Source organism: Melospiza georgiana, chromosome 3, assembly GCF_028018845.1.
Source record: "Melospiza georgiana isolate bMelGeo1 chromosome 3, bMelGeo1.pri, whole genome shotgun sequence".
Classification (NCBI taxonomy): Eukaryota; Metazoa; Chordata; class Aves; order Passeriformes; family Passerellidae; genus Melospiza; species Melospiza georgiana.
Genome location: NC_080432.1, coordinates 3,508,291 through 3,531,973, shown reverse-complemented (window position 1 = coordinate 3,531,973; position 23,683 = coordinate 3,508,291). Strand labels below are relative to the sequence as shown.

The 23,683-nt window shown below is 43.9% G+C and overlaps 3 protein-coding genes across 3 annotated transcripts; 1 reads left to right on the top strand and 2 right to left on the bottom strand.

Moving 5' to 3' along the window:
* Positions 1–3,264: 3,264 nt before the first annotated feature.
* On the bottom strand, positions 3,265–4,931 carry LOC131081358 (gallinacin-7-like). The gene is made up of 4 exons (XM_058020404.1): positions 4,895–4,931; positions 3,939–4,028; positions 3,729–3,852; positions 3,265–3,495 (listed from the first exon to the last, which is right to left on the bottom strand). The coding sequence occupies exons 2-4, from the start codon at positions 3,994–3,996 to the stop codon at positions 3,480–3,482; spliced, it is 198 nt and encodes a 65-aa protein (XP_057876387.1). The 5' UTR covers positions 3,997–4,028; positions 4,895–4,931; the 3' UTR covers positions 3,265–3,479.
* Positions 4,932–6,191: 1,260 nt separating this feature from the next.
* LOC131081787 (gallinacin-8-like) lies at positions 6,192–13,339 on the top strand. Its single transcript, XM_058021103.1, has 4 exons — positions 6,192–6,272; positions 10,965–11,055; positions 11,438–11,571; positions 12,840–13,339. The coding sequence occupies exons 1-4, from the start codon at positions 6,246–6,248 to the stop codon at positions 12,846–12,848; spliced, it is 261 nt and encodes an 86-aa protein (XP_057877086.1). The 5' UTR covers positions 6,192–6,245; the 3' UTR covers positions 12,849–13,339.
* Positions 13,340–15,191: 1,852 nt separating this feature from the next.
* LOC131081359 (gallinacin-9) lies at positions 15,192–18,205 on the bottom strand. Its single transcript, XM_058020405.1, has 2 exons — positions 18,079–18,205; positions 15,192–15,325 (listed from the first exon to the last, which is right to left on the bottom strand). Exons 1-2 carry the CDS (start codon positions 18,134–18,136, stop codon positions 15,192–15,194), a joined length of 192 nt encoding a protein of 63 aa, XP_057876388.1. The 5' UTR covers positions 18,137–18,205.
* Positions 18,206–23,683: the final 5,478 nt, after the last annotated feature.

Here is a 23,683-nt window from a genome sequence, read left to right as displayed (position 1 = left end):
GTTTTGGTTATCTGCTCCAGTCTGCCAGCTGTTGACCTCTGCTTCTTCTTTTCTGCCATGGGAAGCAGCACTCAGCTTCTGCATGGATGGAGCACCTCTGCTGTGAAGAGATGGAGAGAGCTGGGGGTGTTCATCCTGGAAAAGAAAAGGCTCCAGAGCGACCTTAGACTCCATGTTAGTATCTAAAGTAGTATCTAAAGGGGTATTATGAAAAGGAGGGAGAGGGATTTTTTTATATGGAAAAAAAGTTACAAGACAGGGGGAAATGGTTTTAATCTGACAAATGCAGGTTTGCATTAGATGTTAAGAAGAAATTGTTCCCTGTGAGGGTGGTGAGGCCCTGGCACTGCCCAGAGAAGCAGTGACTGCCCCATTCCTGGAAGTGTTCAAAACCAGGTTGGATGGAGCTTGGAGCAATCTGAGATGGTGGAAGGTGTTGCTGTCTGCACTGGGGAGGTTGGAATGAAATAGTCTTTAAGGTCTCTTAGAATCCAAACCATGCTATGTTTCTATGATTCTAGGATATGAAATGCTTTATCAGATCATATTTTACTTTAAATCTCCATTCAATCAGCAAAAAAATATTGTTCATGCAGTACTTTAAAATAATACATGAAGCACATCATAATAGGTAATGATACATTTGCTAATTTGAATGAATGGTGTTTCTAATTGACCAAGATCTCTGTAAATTACATCACATCTTACAGACACTTCAATGCCATTTACAGAGGTCTTGGTCAATTGGAGGTCTTGGTCAGCTAGTGTCTAAAGGTAATACCAAAATTAAACTGAAATATTTCCATTGCTGGCTGGCAGTTTACCTCCTATTCATGTAATTTTTTCATTACTTTGATATGAAGTTCTTAAGTAGAACCATAGAATAGTCTGAACTTGAAAGGACTTTTGAAAGGTGAATAAGTCCAAGATCTCTGCAACGAGCAGGGACATCTTCAACTAGATCAGGTCACCCCGAGCTAGCTCAGAGCTCTGCCCAGGTAAACACATGCACAGGAGTGTACAGAAATTACCTATAAGCATGTGAAAACATGACTACAAACCATTTCCCTTAAAGCATACCCTGTCACATCTTTCTATTCTCTAGATAATTTCGTATGTGAACTGTTTCTGCAATAGGAAAAAATGGTAATTGGATTTCTGGTTTGTCTGCCAACATCTGGCCACAAAACTGAAAAATGGGGAGAGTAAGATTGCAAAAGTTGCAGTTGCTTCACCTCTTGCCACGTGTTGGTGGTTAACTTGCCAACTGTTACTCTTACCCAACATAATTCCTCAAGGAAACAAAGGTGCATCGCTAATTTTTATGGTCTGTAAGATTTTATGTGCAAGTACTCTCAAGGGCTTGGCTTTAACACTGGGAATTCTTGGCCCTGTTTAATATAAATTTCACATGGTCACAGTCCCATCCAGGCCATCAGAAAACCTCTGCCTGGACAAGGGGAAGGGAGAAGCAGAGGAGGGGTGGAGCACCTTTGGCAGAACTCAGAAAGATTTTTGGGTTGTGGCTCTTAGGGTGGACAATTTTTCCATCCCCATCTACAGCTCCTGTTCTTTTGAGCAAGAGGCAAACAAACACTTTCAATTATTATGGTGGGGTCAGCATTTTGTGCAATAATCCAGTGCTGAGGAGCTGCTGTGCCTGAAGCAGGCGGGATATATTTCAAAGGGAAATGTCCTCAAAGGAGGCTGCATAGTGTCTGGACCAGAAATGTCTTTCACCTTTTTAAAATCACGATGTTTGAGTGATTTTACCAAGTTCACCTTCCAGAGAAGAAGGAGGATCTTATCTCCACCTTAGGAGTTTGTATCTAGCACAGAGGATGAAGCAATTAGGAGCAAAAAGGAGAACCTCAAACTCTGCTCCTAGTAGTTTTCTCTTGAAAATAAAAAAGGAAATTTAGGCACGTCTTTCACTAGTGTTACCTTTAATTAAAGTGCTTCAAAATGTACACAAAATGTATTTCATCAAGCTCAATGCTTTATTGATTATGCAGTTATCTTGAGTAAATTATGAGATTAACATCTGCATGAACAATTCTGGCTCCATCTTTTGATCTGACAGCTAATTAAAAGTGCTGGCGTACACGCAGAGTCCCCTTTCTTTTTTGAGAACCACAATATGACTGGCAGTGATATGTGTGTGATCAAAGCTCCTTGGCACAGGCCAGGTATCCCAAAGTTTCTCAAATTCAAAGAACTTTTGTAAACCAAATGAAATTTTCTAGAGAAAAATGGCAGGAGTAATCTCACCAAATTTCAGATATCCTAAAAGGAAATATCCAAGTACCAACTATTTTCACTGCTCTTCCTTTATGGATAATGGAAAGAGACTGTTCTACAGACTTTTAATAGACATTTGCAAAAAGATTGTTAGAAATAAAACATAGAAGTAACAGTAGGGATAGAAGAAACCCAGAAACTTTGCAGGAGGTGGTATTTTGCAACAAGAGCCGTGAGCACTAATTCTGCAGAACAACATAAGTGGCAGCTGTGTCTCTCACAGAGCCAGAATTTGCTCTTCAGAGGGTTTTTTAAAATACATTGTCACCTCTCCAAATCCACCCATAAAGTCATTAGGAGTCCAAACCATCCAAGTTTGGTAACACATTTCACTGGGCACTGTTGTGACTGTTCAGCAACTGCTTTTGAAGAGAAAACAACCAAATCACTACATTGAACACCCATAACTCTGGGGAATATATTTTTTTACTCTTTCCCTTTTTTTATACTTTTTCCCCCCTGTTTTGTGTTGCTGATAGGATTCCAAATGTTCCTGGTTTTCCTTTGCATAAGGTCCACTCAGAAAATTTCTCAGATGCCTCCAGGCCCTCTGAAGGAAACAACTGGAGGTGTCCTGGCTTTATTCACTGCCAGGCCATGAGGGCAAGGAACAGAGACAGAAGCACAGATTCCAGCCTGTATTTTGTTTCTTGCAATGAGAAAGGAAGGATCACTTTGCAACTGCAATGACTGCTCCTTTCGGTACTGAGGGCTCCTTATTTGTTTAATTGCAGAGTGGTTTGGGTTGGAAGGGACCTTAAAAATCATCTCAACCCAAGAGCAAGGATACCTTTCACTATCCCAGGTTGCTCCAAGCCCTGTCCAGCCTGGCCTTGGACACTTTTAGGAATGGAACAGGCACAGCTTCTCTGACAAACCAGTGCCAGGACCTCACCACCGTCACAGGGAAAATGTTTCCCTCTTTCCCTACAAAGAATCACCAGAGGCTCAACCACATGAATGCCACCATAACTGATTTTATTAAAGGAAAGGAAAGAAATAGTTTCCACAGTGTTGCCTGCTTCATGTTTGTGGTGTTTGCTTCACTGCAAGGGAGTATTGTGACAGCTTTTCATTGGAGCAGGAGCTGGTGCCACCAGGAGCGATGGGATCAGGGTGACTCCCAGGAACATTCCAGTAGAAGCAGGAAGGATTTCCAAGGTGAATCCAGGGACTCTTCAGCTACTCCACCCCCTGTATGAAGAAGAGAGAGTCTCTCTACCCACCTGTAGGTTTTCTGCAGTGATGTTCTCCTCGCCTCATGACATCAGAGCAGAGGCTGCCATGGGATGTGAATTCCCCCTCCATGCCAGCAGGTTTGGCACCAGAGAAGTGAGACAGGTGGAAGGAGCTGTGCCATGTTGCTCTGGAGAAAAAACAATGAGGATATGAGCCATTCCCATAGAGATTCCTGCATTTCTACTCACATTCTGCAGCAAGAATATCCATTGCTGCACGTTCCAATCCAGTAATAAGGGCGACGACAAATCCCTGGGAAGCAGCGTCCGTTTTGGATCAAACAAGAATTGTCTAGCCTAGGAAACACTTGTCCTGCACAGCACAAAGAGAAGAGTCATTTACCATGAAAGTAATCAAAAGAAAATACAGTCTTCTTCTTTACTCCCCTCTCTCCTTACCTGCAGCCCCTTGGAGCATCAGGAAGAGGACAGCCAGGAGCACGTGAAGGATCCTCATGGCCACAGCTGGATGTGGATTCTTTACCTGCACTGAGCAGAGAGCACAAGGTTGAACAACACTGGACAGAGGATTCCCTCCTGACCAGGAGATGATGATTAAAAAATGTGCCTGGAAACACCAAAGCCAAAATTTTTGTCCAGTGGATTTGGACAAAGAACAGAGTGAAAACGTCATCCTTGGAGGTATTAGTAATTTCAAGGAATGCATCTCTAAAAAACCTGACCTAATTAGTACTACTTTAAGCACAGATTCAGACTAGAAGCTCCTGGATTATCACAAAACCTAGTTATTCTGGGTTTCTATGCTGTTTTGGTGCTGGTTTTCCTTTTTTTTTTTTTTTCTTTTTTTTCTTCTTTTAATTTTGGTATTACTGCAGTGAAAAAAAGATATCACAGATCTCTTCAGCACCAGGCAAGCTACTCTTGTACCAGCATAGGCCCACAAATTATCCCCCTTGAAGTACAAAAGGATTCAGAGAATGAGCTAGTCTTAATCCTTAGGAAAGTCTAAAAACAGACATCTCTATCTTTTCAATATTAATTAAGGTAGCAACTCAAAATGTTACTGCATTCAGGCAAGACATGTGGCTCAAAATGTAAAGTTCATCTGCTGTGCTGGCTGGGTGTCTGCTTCTGGAGTAAAACAGACATTTCTGTCTCTGATGTCTCAAGGGAAGGTTCCCAGGTCTCTGTTCCTCTTAGAGAGCAGCAAACCCAGTGCCCTCCTGGAACCCCTGCAAGCAACCAATTCATGGTTCTTTGTATACACAGGAGGCACTTGCTGGGCCAAAGAGAGGGAAGGGGTTAATCAAAGCAGAAACCTGAGACTGATGAAAGGAAAGGTTAATAAAAATGGAGAGGTGAGAGAGTGGCTCTCTAGAACCAGGCAGAGTTACCTGAGGAGAAGGTGGAGGACTGCTGCAGCTTCTGTTCTCCTGTAGATACACAAGACCCAAACACGGCTATAAAGAGTTGGGGATGAGCCAATGCAGTCACTGGCCAATGAAAAAAAAGCCTTTTCCAGCCTGTATTTTGTTTCTTCCAATGAGAAAGGAAGGTCCAGTTTGAAACTGCTTTCACCACAGAGCCCCTGATCTTTGTGCAACCCATCCCAGTTTGTGTAAGGCACGTTAGACCACAGGGTGATGTAAAATACTTGGGACATACTGAGTGCTCCTGATCCTGAGGGCTCCTCAGCTGTAGAATCCCAAAATGGTTTGGGCCAGAAGGAACCTTCAAAATCATCCAGTTCCACCCCCTACCATGGGCAGGGACACCTCGCATTATCCCAGGTTGCTCAGAGCCCTTTCCATCCTGGACTTGAACACCGTCAGGGATGGGGCAGCCACAGCTTCTCTGGGCAACCTGTGCCAGGGTCTCACAGCCCTCACTTGGAAAAATTTCCTCTCCTTCCTTGGAAAATAATCACTGGTAATGTCACCAGCTTCTCCTGGTGACAGCTGTGGTGCTTTACAGATCTTCTGCACCAAGTGGCCAGGACAATCAGAAACCTTGATGCCTAGGAGGGATCTCAAAATTACATGAGGAAGAGGACAAGGATGTCCTGTGGGAATCTATGTGGATTTTAAGAAATCTCAGTGCTAAGAATATCTTCCTCAAGGTATATCTGCTTTACAGCTGCTTGAGTGTCCTGAAGGAAAAGGCAGCTCAGATGTTCACCTTCAGGTTAGGAAAATGTAGGGTTTGTTCCCGGATAGGCCAAGTCCCCCATGGGATAAATCACAGTTTTACAATGCAGTCAGGGAAGCACAGATGAATATTACTGATGCTTTAGAGATGCAAAGCTCAATTTCTGCTCTCTGGATCCCAAGCAGCACTTTTATCCTCATATTTCCACGGTTCTGGAAGCAGCTGGCAAACCCTATTTGCTTGTGCCTTCCCTGGGCTGAGGGGTCTTTTCTGTGGGAGAGGTGCAATTCCCAAAAGGAGCAGGGGCAGCTCACTCCACATCACTGCTCAAAATCCCCAGCAGCAGATGGGATTTCCAGGCAGGGTTTGGCCAAGTCAGACCTGGGCAGTTTTCCACAGGGCTGTCCAAGGTCAGTGCATGCACAGCAGCGCTGTTCCCACATGGGTTTTGTGCCATTTTTTGCCAGGTGTGGAGGTGCTGTGAGGACAAATGTTGGGCAATCGTACCAAAGGTCTGTAATCCTTGCTGTCATTTGCACAGAGGACGCTGGAGGAAGAGGATGGCAGAGAGAAGGTGAAGGATCCTGGTTGCTTCACATGTCTGGGGACATCCCATTGTCACAGGTAAGCCGAGGTGACATGCGGACACACAGGGGTTAACCCAGTGCCCTTCACAGCAGCTCCTAGAGTGATTTAGGGTGCTCTGGGCTGGCTGAGATCTCCTCCTGGGATTCATGGAAAAGGGTGAGGAGAGAGGAGAGCAAGCCAGGGAGGAGGGATGGGACACAGGGACATCTCAGACAACACCGGTCTAAGTGTGGCCAAAGTAACTGAGACCAGAATGTTTACAGGGAACAAAGTCTGTGGTGTGCTGAGTGATAAAAAATCAGCTGGGATTTGGAGGACTCCTATTGTTAAAATGACATACTCATTTTAACAATATTTTATGTTTAAATATATCTAGGTTAGTGTGGATTTGCTAGGAGGGCTGTAGAGAAACAGTAGAGTAAGAAATATCATTACAAAATTTGTCTATGTTTAAATAAACAATTACCAAAATTAATATCCTGACTATTCCTGAGTAAATCATAAGTTAGAATATCCAGATTATTCTTCTCTATTTGCATGTTCTTCAGCAAAAATAAAATATAAAGCAGTTGAGTAAATTTGGCCTTTGTTTCTCTTGGAGTATTTAAAGATTATATGCACAGGCATACAAATATACATTTATGCTTGGAAAACATAATTTTGGGGGCTCCACACAATGTCCTTTGCAGTATCCCAGAAAAAGGGAACTGAGTAAGACATTTAGCCATCAAAATGCTTTCAGGTTGCAACATTAATTGATTTGCAATAATCATTCTTTAATTGCATGTGTTTAATTGCCAGGAAAAAGGTGAAATGTATCACTTTTGTAATCATGAGTGGCCAAAACAATGCTTAAATAACAGTATATTGCAATTAAGAGTTAAATTATAGTAATTAAGATATTTAAAGGAAGTTTTCCATCAATCATAAGAACAAATAAAATTAATTAGTTAAAGATCTTATCCAAACCCTGATATTTGAGCTTGGCTCTGTTTTGTTCCACTTTGGGCAGGTGGTACATGCACAAAGTGGAAAAATAGGAAGAAAGAATAATTTTATCCTAATTTAACCTCCTTTTCAGAAGGCTACCCCAAAATCTCAGAGCTCTATGTCTCTAAAAACTCATTTATACATTTAGTATTCACAGTGTCCTTTTCTGCTTCTTTACATTTCATCACTTGAATTATTTAAAAAAAACCAAAAGTTTTGAGTTTTTTAAAAAACAAAATCAAAATCCAAATAACAGAAACAAATGGTCTTCCACACTGTAAAGCAAACATACACATTCTTCCAATTAAATTGTACAGGAATGGGATTTTAGACAGCTATCTTTTTCTGGGGAGCCTGTTCAGTGACCAGCCACCCTCTGGGCAAAGAACTTTTTCTGATATCCAACCTAAACCTCCCCCAACTCAGCTTCATTCCATTTCCTCGAGTCCTGTCAATTTGATTTTGAGAGCAGTGAGTGGTTTCTTGTCCATCACAGGGCTCCACAGCAGACTGCAGAGCAGGGAGGGCTTTGAGTCTGGCCTGTCAGAAAACATCATTCACTCACATATCAGCACTGGGAATCAAAAGACATCAGTATAATTAAGGAGAAAAAAAAAATCCATAAACCCCCGCTGTCAGAATAATTTCTGTACTCTTCACTGAAGAAGGTTGCTGGAGGGGAATTTCAGCTTTAGCTCTTCATTGCCATCTTCTGGGAGAGACCCGAGTTGGCAAATCATCTTTGAAGTATACAAATGTTGGGGGGTTTTTCCTGGTTTCTCAGTGATATGACAATGAAAACACAACATCTGGGCTCACAGGTGCCTTCAGGGTTCAGGTTAAACCAGTGCTGCCCCAGTTTCTGTAGTCCAGATCTTCTGAGGGCACATCTTTGACAAAAATATTTTTGTGAAAGTTGTTTCCTTTGGCCACCTGGAATCAGAAAGGCTGTGTGGAGATGGGCGCTTCTATTGTATTTGTGGGGTTCCCAGAGGAAGGAGGGAATGATTAATCTGATTCCACGTTCTTAGAAGGCTAATTTATTATTTTATGATACTATATTATATTAAAGAAAACTATACTAAATAATACAGAAAGGATACTTACAGAAGGCTAAAAAGATAATAATGAAAACTCGTGACTCTTTCCAGAGCCTCAACACAGCTTGACCTTGATTAGCAAATAAGTCAGAACAATTCACATGAATCCAATGAAACAACCATTCCAAAACAGCAAAACACAGGAGAAGCAAATCAGATAATTATTGTTTTCCTTTTTCTCTGAGACTTCTCAGCTTCCCAGGAGAAGAATCCTGGGCAGAGGGATTTCTCCAGAAAACATGACTGTGACATGCTTCCCTGGAATTAATTATCCAAACATAAACATTTTCTGTGGGACAAGCAGAACACAAATGTGGCAAATCCATGAGAATGAAAGAGGGACCAACAGATCAAGGGAGGGCAATTTGCTCTTGTGATGTCCTACCTGGGGTCCCCAACATAAGGACATGGAGCTCCTGGAGAGAGTCCAGAGGAGACCAAGGAGATGCTCCAAGGGCTGGAGCCCCTCTGCTTTGGAGCCAGGCTGGGAGAGCTGGGGGTGTTCATCTGGAGAAGGCTCCAGGAAGACCTTAGAGACCCTTCCAGGGCCTAAAGGGATCCAGGAGAGCTGGAGAGGGACTGGGGACAAGGACATGGAGGGACAGGACACAGGGAATGGCTTCCCACTGCCAGAGGACAGGTCAGATGGGATACTGGAATCCTCCCCAGTGAGGACAGTGAGGCCCTGGCACAGGGTGCCCAGAGAAGCTGTGGCTGCCCCTGGATCCCTGGAAGTGTCCAAGGCCAGGCTGGACAGGGCTTGGAGCAACCTGGGATAATGGAAGGCGTCCCTGCCCATGGCAGAGGGTGGAACTGGATGAGTTTTAAGGTCCCTTCCAACCCAAACCATTCTGGGATTCTATGAACACAGAGGGCTTTCACCTGTATTTCATACAGGAGAGTCATTGCAAAATCTGAGCTTCCCCAGTTCAGCTGTTCTGAGGCTGTGGATGCATTTCCAGGCTCCAGACAGAGCCCTGCAGGGTGAGGTCCCCCTTGGATCCCAACCTGTGTGTCCCAGGCCATCGTTTTCTGTGGGAAATGGATCTGTAGAGAGTTCTTAGGGCCTCACAGAAGGCCTACACAATATGCATCCATATGCAAACTTTGAGATAAGAAATGCTGACTTAGAAATCCAATGGAATGGGACAGATATTGTTGAGAGAGAAGTGGAGCAAGAAAAAAATTTCAAAAGATGGCCTTGCAAATAAGACTAGATACTTTGGAGAAAAAGAACTATGAAAGGTGCATTGTAGTAGGACCCACAAGGGGTAATTTTAGATGATTGGCTTTAAGGCATCTACAGCATGGTGTGGCAAAAAGCTGATAGGCCAAGAAACACTTATAGTGTATTGTAATTAGGAAATGGATGGTTTCTGATTGTGATGTCATGAATAACAACATCTGTATTGTCTCACCCTTCACATGAGACTGAAAATTGAATATAAGTTTTTTAAAAGCCTCTCAGTTGCCCCTTTTCTGGGTCAGAAAAGGAGATTGTCTGACAGTTTCCCACTGCCCACGAGGGATTGATGTGTTTGGCACACACTGGGGCGGTGTGAGGTGTTTTTGGGAAGGGCCAACTCATGTCCCAGGGAAAGGGGAGGGAGCTCACAAGAGGTCACTGTCCCCTACCAGCTGCTGGGAAGTGACATTTCAGCTGCTGGGAATTGCTGTGGCAAGTCCATGTCCTTGGCCAGCTAGTCTGTGGCAGCTCTGTCACCCACAGAATGTATAAAAACAGCTGTTCTGGGGTGAGACATCACTCTGTGAAGATCCCCTACAGTGGAACCAGGTAGGACCCACTGGCCCCTCTCTCCTCAGGTCCTCTTGGACGAGCTAAAGGTGCAGTTTTCACACCAATTTCAACCAAAGAGGAGAAAAACACCTAATTTTTGATAAAATTTGTTGCTTATCTAAAAAGAAATTAATCATACAAGATGTAGAATATTGCAGCTTAATTAAATCCCCATGAAAATCTGAAATGGTCAGTGCTTGGTGTTTCAGTAATGCATTTGGTTGATTGTTATATTCAATGATGGTGATTCTTAATTATTAAATTAGTTGGTATTATTTTCCAAAGGTAGCTGGAATCTTCAGTGAGAAATGATGGTGGAGAGACAACCCAGGGCCTCCAGGATGGATAGATGGCTGCTTAGATTTTCTGTAAAGATATTTCAAGGAGTATTGACTGGCTTATCTAAAAATTACCATTATTTGAGTAATTAAAGCTTTTGAGTGTTTATATTCAAATAAATAGGAAAGGCTTAATTTATTAATTAAATAAAATGGATATTTTAGTCATGAAGTAACTTGCTTTGAACATGAACCACTGCACGGTATGGGCTGCCATGATTAAAGTTAACTTCATCCCATCCAGATTCAGCAAAATAGCTCAAATAAAAAAATTAATAAAAAAAATTATAGTCATAAATACATTTTATCAATCTTATACAGGCTTTCAAATTTACTCTTCCTTAATAACTGCTATTTCAATAGATTCATTCTAGAACTTTTACTCTATTACATAAATGCCAATTTTATTTAAAAAATGAAGCTAATTTGTTATTAATGCTGTTTGTGGTGGGTGATGACAAATGCAGGTTAAATTCATTACTTCTTTCTGTTTCTTTCTTAGCATCTGTTGTATTTGGTGGCACTGAATTTGGACATGAAGATCTTTTCTTTTTTCTTTGCTGTTCTCCTCTTAATGCTCCAGGGCGCTTCAGGTAAGAGTTAAATAAACTTTAAGGTAATGCAGAGGAAAAATTGTGAGAATGAAAAAAAATAGGAATAAAAATAAAACCAGAAAAAATAGAAATAGAAATAGAAATAGAAATAGAAATAGAAATAGAAATAGAAATAGGTTTAGTCCCTTTTGCCTAAAGTGCTGCCAGGGTGTTGGGCACATTTTTAGCAGTGACCAGATGCCAAATGAGTCCATTGGATGCATTGAACCCTCCCAGTTTGGAAAATAAGGGAACTTAACAGTATGGAAGTGGCCAGTCTGCAGGGAAACTTCAAGACTGCTTCCATGCAATAACCTGGATTGCTCTTGGTCTTTGGGAAGGAAATCACGACTCTGCATTGTTTATTTTCCATTGTGCCCAGGTTTCCTGCGTGCCCCCAGCACCGAGGCGCAGTGCAGACAGGCTGGGGGCGTCTGTTCCAGCCCCCGCTGCCCCTTGCCCCACACGAGACCCTTTGGAAGCTGCCAGCAGGGAATTCCCTGCTGCAGGACCGTGGTAAGTCCAGCATCTGATGGATCACACACCCACAGAAGGGCTTGGGTTGGACAGGGCCTGTCAAGGTCATCTGTTCCACCCCCATGGTCATGGACACCTTCAACAAGATCCGGTTGCTTCAAGGCATGACCATCCTGTCCTTGAACATTTCCTGGGATTTCTTGGGGTTTATTACTCATTTATTACTCATTTTTGGACATCTGGCTCTGGCCTTTAGATGGAAAATTCCTCCAGCACAAGCAGAGACTCTGCACACTCATATTTCCTGAGGATTTCCTCACTGCTTCCCTCTGTAGCATTAATGGTGCAGCTCAAGTGCCTCGTGGGGAAGATCACAGTGAAACTTCTTTGGCAGAGAGAATTAATTAGCCAGAAATTAATTCTTTTTGCTGCTGTTCCCATTGGCTGGTTCAAGTTGCTCATGATGAGTAGTACTGGCTTCAAAGTACACATCTCTCGATGTGCTTGCTGTCCTGAAACCTGGGATTTTTGGGTCAGATTCATAGAAAACCTGCATCTTCCACCTTGCAAAGGCTGCCTGGTCCCATATTCAGAATAACAGCCTGAAAGTCATGTTGTTCTCCGAGATTTTTTTCCTCCAGTTCCATAAACTTCCTCTTCTAGACAAAATCAAAATATCTGGTCTAGTGAAAGGTGTCTCTGCCCATGGCTTGGAGTTGAAACCAGATGGTCTTTTAAGTCCCTTCAAATCAAAATTATTCTTTAATTCTGTGATTAATTTATTCTTTTTTCCCTCAAATTCCTTACTGGAATCCTGAAGTTTACCCCATATATTTATTCATGTTTATAATGTGAAACTGCAGCAACAAATATCCCTGAATATTTACACTCTGCCTCCACTGATTCTAACATTTAATTTTCTGTTTCTTTCATTCTTTGTAAAATGCTGCAGACTGTTTTATTTTTGGAGGCCCTTACTTAAACTTTGTTCAATATTAGTAGCAAGAGATGTTAAAAACAAAACTTTAGCAGAAGAAACACTTTTCCATGCTAAAAATTCCAAGAGGAGGAGGAAGCTTCAGGCAAAGATTGTGGTCAATTCATTATTAATTAAAATAGAAAAGCAATTCATGATTAAAATTCAGCAGCAGCAGAACTGTGAATATCCTGAAGAGTTAGATTCAGGAATATCAGCCCTTGGTGCTTATTCAGTCCCTTCTGTGCATTTTATTTAATTTCTTTCCTGGTTGTAAGCACAAAATCTGAAAGTTTCTTACTTTTTTTTTTTTTTTTTTTTTTTTTTGCAGTATGATTAGCGACCACTGATATCAGAGGTGGGCTAACCAAAGCTTCTGGCAACTTAAGGGATGTATCATCTCACTGGAAAATCTGGAATTCTGAGCAGAAAATATTCATTTGACACATGCAGGCACATGGCACAATGTGAGCAACAGAAAGAGAACAAACCCCTCCACAAGCAGCTTTAATGACCCAAAGAAACTCCAAAGCAATTCTTAAAAAAAATCAATATTTTTCATTTAAAAAATGTTTTGTTGCTGAAATTTCATCGTGCCAACCAACATCTGTCCCAGAGAGGTCACCAGCATGCAGGAGTCTGTGCCTGTGAGAGGATGCAAAGTTCTTCCTTTGGCCCTCAGAACAGTTATTATTTTAAATTTTTTATTATTATTATTTTATTTTCCTTTTGGAGTCAGCAATAATGTGAGTAATGCCAGAATGCTCAGCTAAGCTGTTTATATTTCACAGTCTATACATCTCAATAAATTTTAATAGACTTGCCCTGGAAGATCTGTGTTTGATCCTTATCCCTGTGAGAAGGAACAATCTCCTTATTCCTGTGAGGAATTCTCTTGCTGTGAGCTTCTGTTGGAGGGTCTCACCTGGAATCAGTGTGAGATGTGCCTTGTGGTAAACTTTTCCAAGAAAAGGGGAGGAAACCAAACCCATGTGACAGGAATATGTCCTTGTCCTAATCATTATTAATTTGACCAAGAATAACTTCAAGGCCAGGTTGGGCAGGACTTGGAACAACCTGGGACAGTGGAAGGTGTCCCTGCCCGTGGCTGAAGTGGAACTGGATATCTTTAAAGTCCTTCCCCACCCAAACCATTCCATGATTCTGTGACTCTCCAAACCCAGAGTGATGAGGCCACTGCAGAGCTGGCACAAACTGATCAGGCTGAGCACCCATGGAAGCCCTGAATCCCTCCAGGAGCTCCTGGCATAGAGAGCACCCCCTTGGGTCACCCCCTGTCCCAAATCCTTGTGGCCTTTGCACTGGGGGTGTTGGGGATGGGGAAGGGAAGGAGGGGATGAGTCCTGGTGATGAGAATCCAGGCTGATGCACACACAGCCCACTGTTAGGGGTACAGAGAAATTAAATTCCATGGACATGATGCTTGTCTACGCTAAATAGAGACAGCAGGAGCAGAATTTTGTGAATGTGGTCATGCAGCTTCAAGCCCTTCTGCCACCCTGAAATTCCAAATATTTCAGGTTGGGCTGGCAGATGCAGCCCTGGATAGGAGTAGAGGACTGATCCTGTCTCCTGAATCCCAGTTCTGGGCTGGAATGGCAGCTGGAATGGGCTCTAATGCTTTTCCAATTATTAATATAACTGTTGCCACATAAATCATTGCAACACAGGGTGATTTAACAGGACTTGATGACACATGAACTTAAGGTAGTTAAATAAAATTCATTTATAGGCTGATTTTTACAGACAACAAAACCAACAAAATCCACCCTGACATACATGAGTAAGTATCAGCAACATGGTTTCACAAGAACTTGTTTTTATTAGAATTGAAACTGCAAATATTTTTATTGGACAAGAACTCCTCCTCAGATGTTGTTGTGCTCCTGAGGGCCTCCACCCCCATGGGAAAGGCTCCTCGGGGCACCAAGGACAGGATCCATCGATGTCCAGAGATGGGAGATGTCCCAGATGTCCAGAGCTCTTGTCTGAGTGGTGTCAGTGAGGTGTCAGATTTAGGAGCTGGGGGTCCTGCAGAGAAAATTCAGATGCTTAGCTCATCCACCAAAAAAATAAATTATACCTTGATAACTCAGACTGCTGGAGACATGGGGACCCCATGAGGGTAAAGACAGCTGGAGACTGAGCTGGACCTGTGTTTCTGGCCATAAGACAACCAGATAAATTAGAGAATAGAGTCACCTCTCAGCACACCCCACAGCTGCTCACTTGTGGCTGCTGATGCCCCAGAATACCAGGGACACCTTCCACTACCCCAGGTTGCTCCAAGCCCCATCCAACCTGGCCTTGAACATTTCCAGGGATGGGGCAGCCACAGCTTCTCTGGGCACCCTGTGCCAGGGCCTCACCACCCTCACAGGGACAAATTTCTTCCTAACATCTAATCCAGATCTGTTCTCTGCCAGATTGAAACCATTGCCCCTTGTCCTTTCACTCTTGCAAACAATGTCTCTTTTTCTCTGGAATATTCCAACACCACAAAAACTCTGTTTTGTTTTCACCACACATCAACCCCAGCAATCAGCAGGTACTTTTTGGATTTTGTAGGGGGCTGGAGAAGGGGCTTTGATGCTGAAAAGGGGAAAAGCTCAGTGATTCTTCTTGCTTTTGTTGCAGCAGCCCTTCCCTGGAGGAATTTCTCTTACCATTTGCAGCATTTTAGCTTCCCACCACGGCAGGTCCCGATGTCAACCAGAGGAGCAGAGCAGGGCACGAAGGAGCAGGAGCCCCGGCTCTGCCTGCAGGCCAGAGTGTCAGCGGCTTCCTGGCTGTAGGCTGCAGAAAAATAGGGAAAATTCATGTTTGATTGTCCTGGCAGAGGACTGGGGACTCGAGGCATGAGATTTACCTGGCACTGTGTTAAGGTTTTGTCATCAAATTGGATTCCATCCCTAATTTGGAAGGCATCACAGCTTTATTCTAAATCAGGCCTCTAACATTTCAACCACTTTGTCCCAGTGGTTCTTGAGTCCTATCTCTTAATCACATATTGTTCAAGGATTACATGTTTTTGATGTCACTCAGCTGATTTTACCTTCTTTTCCCTTAAGTTAAAAAGCTCTGTAGTGTTTTATATAATCTTATGAAGATTATAGTGTTTTATATAATCTATTAATATAAAATATATTATATATTATAAATAATTGTTAATATAATAATTACATTGTTAAATATACTTATATATTTTATATATTTATATATTTATAATTATATTTATATATTATATATTTATATATTGAATATATTTTATATACTTTATATATATTATACATTTTTCTATTTTTCTATTATATATAAGTATTAATATAATAATATATACACTATTATAGTGGTTAATATAATCTTTATGAGGAGATAGAAAATAACCGGTGGCCCTTCACCCAAAGATTCCACTGGAATTGTGCCATTCCTGCAGCCATCTCAGGGGTCACAAGGTGTTTTGATATAAATAATACATTTTGTGGTGCATGAAGTAGGAAAAGCCCAAGAAGGCAATCCCAAAACACATAGTAGAGATTTTGTCTCAACGGTTCTACATTTTTTTCTTTGAGTAGACAGACATTTGATGGTCTAAGAAATCTGGTACAAATTTGAGACTGCTGCAAATCAAATTGAGACAACTTCAGCTGCTTCAAAGACACCCAAATAACCTGAAATGATACATGGGCTCCAAACCCACTTAATGCAAGTGGCCAATACGGAATTCAGGCAAAAAGCAACAGTCAGAATAACATTTTTTCCAAAAATAGATGAGGTGTCCTAATCTAGAATGCACAGTCAAGGACATGTGGGTCAGAATGTGAGAAGAGAAAGCCCTCATGTTGCCGAGTTACATCTTTAGTATTATTCTAACAATTGCCTTGATAAAATCCTCAGGGAATTGTTCAGGTTGGAAAAGGGTCCTTGGATCCTCCATGACCAGGGTGTCCAACCATCCCCAGCACTGCCAAGGCCCGCACTGACCCATGTCCCCAAGTGCCACATCCACACAGCTTTAAATCCCTCCAGGTGTGGGGACTCCAGCACTGCCCCAGACAGCTGTGCCAGGGTTGGAGAACTTCTGGTGAACAAATGTTTCATAACATCCAATCTTAACATCCTCAGGTACAACTTGATGTATTTTTCTCTTGTCCTGTCCCTGTTCCCTGGGAGCAGAGCCCGACACCCCTGGCTGTCCCCTCCTGTCAGGGAGTTGTGCAGAGCCACAAGGTCCCCCCTGAGCCTCCTTTTCTCCAGGCTGAGCCCCTTTCCCAGCTCCCTCAGCCCCTCCGGGTGCTCCAGACCCTTCCCCAGCTCTGTTCCCTTCCCTGGACACTCTCCAGCCCCTCAATGTCCCTCTTGTCCAGAACTGTCCCCAGCACTGCAGGTGCCCCAGCAGTGCCAGCACAGGGGATAGCACTGCCCTGCTCCTGCTGCCACCCCAGAGCTGGGACAACCCAGGTGCCTTTGGCCTCTTGCCCACCTGGGCACACCTGGCTCATGTCCAGCTGCTGCCATAGCATCCCCAGGGCCTTTTCCAGTTTTTGACCCACTCTGCCCCAGCCTGGAGCTGCAGGGGTTGACGTGAACAGCAGTTGGCCTTCTCGACCCTCACACAATTTGTCTCATCCCATGGATCCAGCCTGTCCAGATCCCTCTGCAGAGCCTTCCTGCCCTCCAGCTGATGAACACTCCCACCTGACTTTGTGTAATTTGCAAATTTGCTGAGGTTTCCCTCAGTCCTCTCACCTGGATCATTAATTAAGATATTAAACAGGACCAGCCCCAGTACTGAGCACTGGGGAGCACCACTGGTGTCAGCCTCAGTTGGACTGAACACCATTCCCCACACTTCTCTAGGCCTGGCCATCCTGACAGTTTTTAACTCAGTGAACAGTGCACCCATCCAAGCCAGGAGCAGCCAGTTTCTCCAGGAAAACTCTGTGGGAAATGGTGTCAAGGATTTAACAAAATCCAGCTACATATCTAAACCACTAAATGGGACACCTTGTCATAGAGGAGATCAAGTTGGTCAAGCAGGATCAGCCTTTCATGGACCAACACTGGCTGTGCCCAACTCCCTGCCCAGGAGCAGCCAGCTGCTCCAAGAAAACTCTGTGGGAAATGGTGTCAAGGATTTAACAAAATTCAGCTAGATATCTAATCCACTAGATGGGACACCTTGTCATAGAGGTCAAGCAGGATCAGCTTTTCATAGACCAACTCTGGCTGTGCCCTGGGTGTTCTGTATGTGCCACATGAAGCCACTTGAGTTGCTCCAAAACATCTTCTGGCACCAAGGTCAATACAGGACCATCCTTTTTTCTCATTTTGTCATCACATACTAGAAACCATCAGTATGACTATCAAGAACCTTGAATTGATAGCTTGAAAATTAGGACAATGACCAGGGAAAGGGAATTCTAACAGGAAAGTGATGGATTCCAGGAGCAGAGAGGTAATCTGACCCTGAGCACTGGGATCTAATGATCTTCTCTGCATCCTCGCCCTTTGAGCCTCCATCTCATCTCATCTCTTTTCAGCCTTACCTGGAGCAGCCTGGAAGAGGAAGAAGAGAACAGCAACGAGGAAGAAGAGGATTCTCATGACTGGCAGCTGGCAGCTAGGCAGCTTTGGCAGGGATGGAGACAACACCAGTGTGAACAGAAGCTGTCCGAGACCGAGCACAGGTGGTGCCTCTGCATATAAAGGCTCTGGGACAGAACAGGGGGGTGGAGGAGTGGCTGCCTGGGGAACAGAGAGTTCACTGCCCTGTTCCCATGGAGACTGGTGAGGTAGGGAGGTGTTGCAACCTCTCACGTTAGGAGATGCCCGACCTGAGCTGTGACCACGTCTGGCTGGCTGACCCGTGCCAGCTGGTGGGCTGTGCCCAGGGAGGGCAGGGGATTGGAGCAGGAGGGAGGTGGGTTCCTGGGATCTGCAGGGCTGTAAACCATGCAGAACTGATGGTGCCCTGTGGCTCTTGGCCATGGTCTTGTGCCAGCTTGTCCCCTGCCTCAGCCACCAGGCAGGGTGAGCAAAGGAGAAAACGCCTTCTTGGAGGCAAGAGCATGGAGTGGCAGGGCAAGGGGCAATGGCTTCAAGCTGAAAGAGCAAGTTTAGGTGAGATATTGGGGAAAACTCTTTCATTGTGAGGGTGGTGAGACAATGGAACAGGTTGTTCTGAAAAGCTGTGGCTGCCCCATCCCTGAAGAAGAAGCGTTCAAGTACAGGTTAGACAGGGCTTGGAGCAACCTGGGATAGTGGAAAATATTCCTACCCAGGCAGAGGCCTGGAATGGGATGATCTTTAAGGTCCTTTCCAACCCAAACCATTCTGTGATGATGGAGACAAATGCAGGAAAGGATCAGAGATTTAATCCTTGCTTGGGTTGAAGTTGTAGGGCTGTAACAGAAGGAGACAGAGCAGGGCTGAAAGGATCATGGATATTCCCCCTCCTGGCTATCAAACTGGCACTCCCAGGAGTTTTCCAACACGGTTCACTCAGCTCAGTCACTCTCTGTACCTTTTATTTGTGACTTTAGCCATGGATTGGTACCAAATGCCACAGAAGTCATTAAACAAAAAGGACTGAAAGGAGCACTGCTGTGTGTTGTGCCATGCTATCATAGGAGACAGATCCTAATTCCCTCCAGCAACTCCTAAGATCTGTCTGAAATCAATGATATCATAGTCTGAACCTTCTTCCCATATCTAGTCTGCATGGAGTGTCTAAAATTACTCATTCTTGCCCAAATCGTCTTGGTTTAATGACATTTTCCCTTGCTGTCAATCACTTTGCTGAATGGGGTATGAAGAGGCTCACATCTCTGATTTCACAGATTCAACATATCAAATCCACTTCTGTGAGGTATCTCCATCTCTCTTATCACCTTGTAGCTTATTTCTGTATCTGAAAATGAAATCTAATCTTTTTTTTTCATGCATGTGAAGGTCCAGCCTTATCTAAAATGGATCAGAAGAAGTGTCACCAGAACTCTGTAAAGGTCTCTTAAACCCTTGTACCTGTCACTAAAAAATGCCACTCCTGTGACATACAGGAACTTCAAGTGAACTTTTTTTTTTTTTTTCAGGCAAACAAGACAAACCACAAATCATCAGTGAAACAAAGTCACGAGGGTGATTAATTATTTACAGCTTCAGCCAGAGCAGCAAACTGAGACAAGGGAGGGCAAGAACAGGGGTCAGCTCTGACTGCTCACAGAGGGCAGAAGGTCTGTGGCTGCTGAACCAGCTGCTGCAAGTTGCTGCAAGTTGGAAAGGGCTTCAGGTTTATTAAGAAACCCCATTAATTCAGTATATCAGGGCTAGAAACAAGCAAAAATCTTCTTGTGGATGGACAAGGAGGTTGAGGAGGGGCAACGGGACACAGATGGCAAAGAAAACGAATTCCCACTCATACTTCATTGAGCCCACATCCTTGAGGAACATGGTGAGGAAATTATCCTTCAGACCTCTGCCAGGAGCTGTGAGAGCTGGGGTGGGCAGTGATGGTTTAGGGAAAGGCCCTGTATTTTCACACACATGAAAATGCACATTTGTATTTTCACACACACATTTAGAGCCTGAGCCAGTGGCACAAGATGAGGCTGTTGCTGTCACTTCTCCTCCACCTCCCCCCTGGATATAGAAGTTTCAAGGAGTCAGTCATTTATATTAAATCACTCTGTGTCCCTGTGTGCCTGGAATTTTATTTAAAGGGAGTCATAGGGAACACTGACCATCTCCCTGATGCCTGATTTGTGTTCCAGGACATGGACACAACCCCACAACCCAAACCACGCTGAGCACCTGCACAAGGTTTCAGACAGGCAGCACTGTCACAGACAACTTTTATGAAAAATCCTTTCCTTGGGATTTTTCCTCCTGAGAATCTGAGAGGCCTCAGGAACAAAATGTAAACATTGATTATCTGCTGCTGTGGAATGCAACAGGTGGGTCTGTGATTGGTCTCATGTGGTTGTTTCTAATTAATGGCCAATCACAGACCAGCTGGCTCGGGCTCTCTGTCCAAGACACAAGGTTTTGTTATCATTCTTTCTTTTCTATTCTTAGCTAGCCTTCTGATGAAAACCTTTTCTTCTATTCCTTTAGTATAGTTTTAATGTAATATATATCATAAAATAATAAATCAAGCCTTCTGAAATATGGAGTCAGATCCTCGTCTCTTCCCTCATCCAAGAACCCCTGTGAACACTGTCACACAGCACATCCACCTGCACCCTCAATTTCACTTCTGGAAAGACAAAAAGGAAGAAAAAAAGTGGAATCTGTGATCTTAAAACACAGCCAACTGTAAGGAAACCATCAAGTGTGAAACTTGTAGAAATAACAGAATTTATTGGAAAAGAGAAAAGTGCTTTTCTATTCCTTGCATAATTCCCCTCCTGCCTGTCCCAGGCAGCACAAGGGGCAGGGGTGTTTAATTTGGGGAGTGAGGCTGCTGAGCAAACCCTGCTGGGCCATGATGTCACAGATGGCTCAATGCTCTGCACAGATGGCAAACAATGCCAGGGAGAGGGAAGGAAAGGGAGAATGGCTCCAGCCTCCTCAACTCCCTCCTCCAACTCCAGCTGGAGAGTGGCAGCAGTGCCTGTCCCAGGTCCAGGCTCCCTCCATGGAAACATAAATTTACCTGGGGTGATAACAGCCCCCTTGAAGACTGCTTGGCACCAGGGAAAGGGAGCTTGGACACAGTGCTCCACTTCTTTCTTCTTCTTGAGGACCAGGAAAAGATGATCCCAACAGTCTCGAGTAAACAGACAAATCATTGAGGCTGTGACTGACAGGAAGCTGTTGATCCTGAGGTCTCTGTTAGAGACATTATTGTAATATTTGACCTGGCAGCCAAGTAGTGGGTGGTGGATTTTGTATGGGACCTGTCCTTTTGAAGGAAAATAATTTTGCCACTCAGAAAGAGAAAATTCATCTGTTTGGCTTGTTGGTTCTTCAGGGAGCTTGGGAAATTCATCTTTACACCTTGGGAAATCACCACCTGTGGTCTGTATTGTGGACTGTGGGGAAACCAGTGCAAAAACCTTTGGCTCTGAAAGAATTTCCCTGCTTTTAATTACAACTGATGAGCTGTTAATCTGCCTGATCAGAAAGGGAGAATTAATTTAGTGACAATTTCCTCTGTTCCAGCAATAAAAAAACAGGCAGAGGCAGGAAGTGATGTTGAGTTCCCCTGTCCTGAAGTTAAGGGCATGGAACAAGTGACAGAGAGAGGGGCCAGTGTTTGCAGCCACAGAGAAGGTGGCAGTGGGCAGAGGGTACACGATGTTTGTTCTCCTTGACAGAGCACTCAATAAAGGCTGCTCATGCATAAAACTAATTTTCAGTGGGAAACTCCAGTTCCAAGAGACTAAAGTTTCTGTCCAAAGCCAGTCATGGGACCACCTCCAGTCTGTGTCCTGGCCATGGACCAGAGCAGAGAGGGGGATAAGTCACTGATTGATAGCAGAATTTTGGAAAGCTCTGTTCCAATCATAATTTTGAAAACTGATCTGTTCTTCAGGCCACCAAGGATGAGTTTTTCTGAGGTCCAGCATCAGCTTTGGAAGGGGAATATCAACCAAAACAATCCTTTTCTCCCATAACTTAAACACTATCAGAGAGTTTGGTTTGAGCTGCTGCCCAGACAGCCCTCCATGGGGAAACACAAATGGTGTCCTAGGAGACAAGTTCTGAATAGACATGGAATGAGAAAATCCTTGGGGAAAAACTCTCAGTGGTCACTGCAGGAGAGAAACAGGGCAGGGAACTGGGATGGGAGAAGCAGATCCCTGTAGGGCCATCAACAGAGGAGAGCAGTGGGAGCTGTCTCACATGAGGCCAAGGCCAGGTTCCACTCAGGCTCATGGAGGGGGCAGAGGTGAGATGGGCACTCAAGGGGCTCCATAGAAATTGGGCACAAAAGGAAGAATGAGCCTGGAGTGAGCGTGGCTGTCGGAACCCAGGAAATTCCTCTGGCTGCCCTGGAGGATTCGAGCCCCTCCCTGGGGGGGCTCAGAGACCCTGGCATAGAGCCCAAGACCCCTGTGCCTTGGATTTAGCCCTTGGAAAAAACAATCACCAACCTTTATATGAAGGATTACAAGCCACTAAAGTTTCAGTAGAACAGTAGTGAATTTATCACAGGGTGAAAAATAGATTTTTGGAGTTTTTAGAATGGGGGTTCAGGGGGCAAGATGAAGGAATATGGATGTGTCCAGCCTTTCTCCTTCTTCTTTTTGGCCTCCATCTTCTGCTGTGATGTTGGCACTTTTGGATTGATTTAGAGTAGAAGCTCACTGTCTAACATAGGTGAGGATGTATCAGTGTTGGAAGAAGGGCCAGGTCTCTGAGAAAGTATTCAAGAAGGCTGCTAGAGCATGCAGAAAAAAAATTAGGGAGGCCAAAGATCAGTTTGAACTTCGAATGGCGACTTCTGTAAAGGATAATAAAAAATGTTTTTATAAATACATTAATGGTAGAAAGAAAGGCAAGACCAGCCTTTGTTCTTTTGGACAAAGGAGTGAACTTAGTATTTGCAGATGAGAAAAAGGCAGAAGAGCTTAATGCCTATTTTGCCTCAGTTTTTAGTGGGAAGATGACTCGCCCTCAAGACACCTGCCCGCCTGGGCTGGTTGATGGTGTCAGGGAGCAGAATGGACCCCACATTATCTAAGAAGAAGCTGTCATAGAATTACTGAAATGCTTGGATATTCATAAGTCTATGGGACCAGACAGGATCCACCCCAGGGTAATGAGAGAGCTGGCAAATGAGTTTGCAAAGCCACTCTCCATCATTTACCAACAGTCATGGCTCACTGGTGAGGTTCCGGATGACTGGAAGCTGGCCAATGTGATACCCATTCACAAAAAGGGTGCAAAGGAGGATCCTGGTAATTATAGACCAGTTAGCCTGACCTCAGTACCTGGAAAAATAATGGAACAGTTTATATTATGCACCATCACGCAAAATTTACAGGATGGCCAGGGTATCAGACCCAGCCAGCGTGGATTTAGGAGGGGTAGATCAAGTTTGACCAACCTGGTCACCTTTTATGACCAGGTAACCCGCCTGGTGGATGCAGGGAAGGCTGTAGATGTTGTTTACTTGGATTTCAGCAAGGCCTTTGACACTGTCTC

Bases quoted from the DNA above. Each gene is read 5' to 3' on its own strand.
- LOC131081358 (XM_058020404.1), bottom strand. From the start codon at position 3,996: ATGAGGATCCTTCACGTGCTCCTGGCTGTCCTCTTCCTGATGCTCCAA. The intron at 3,853-3,938 runs GTAAGGAGAGAG...TGTGCTGTGCAG, and splicing joins GATGCTCCAAGGGGCTGCAG to GACAAGTGTTTCCTAGGCTA.
- LOC131081787 (XM_058021103.1), top strand. From the start codon at position 6,246: ATGTCTGGGGACATCCCATTGTCACAG. The intron at 6,273-10,964 runs GTAAGCCGAGGT...TTTCTTTCTTAG, and splicing joins GGGACATCCCATTGTCACAG to CATCTGTTGTATTTGGTGGC. The intron at 11,056-11,437 runs GTAAGAGTTAAA...CATTGTGCCCAG, and splicing joins AATGCTCCAGGGCGCTTCAG to GTTTCCTGCGTGCCCCCAGC.
- LOC131081359 (XM_058020405.1), bottom strand. From the start codon at position 18,136: ATGAGAATCCTCTTCTTCCTCGTTGCTGTTCTCTTCTTCCTCTTCCAG. The intron at 15,326-18,078 runs GTAAGGCTGAAA...ATTTTTCTGCAG, and splicing joins CCTCTTCCAGGCTGCTCCAG to CCTACAGCCAGGAAGCCGCT.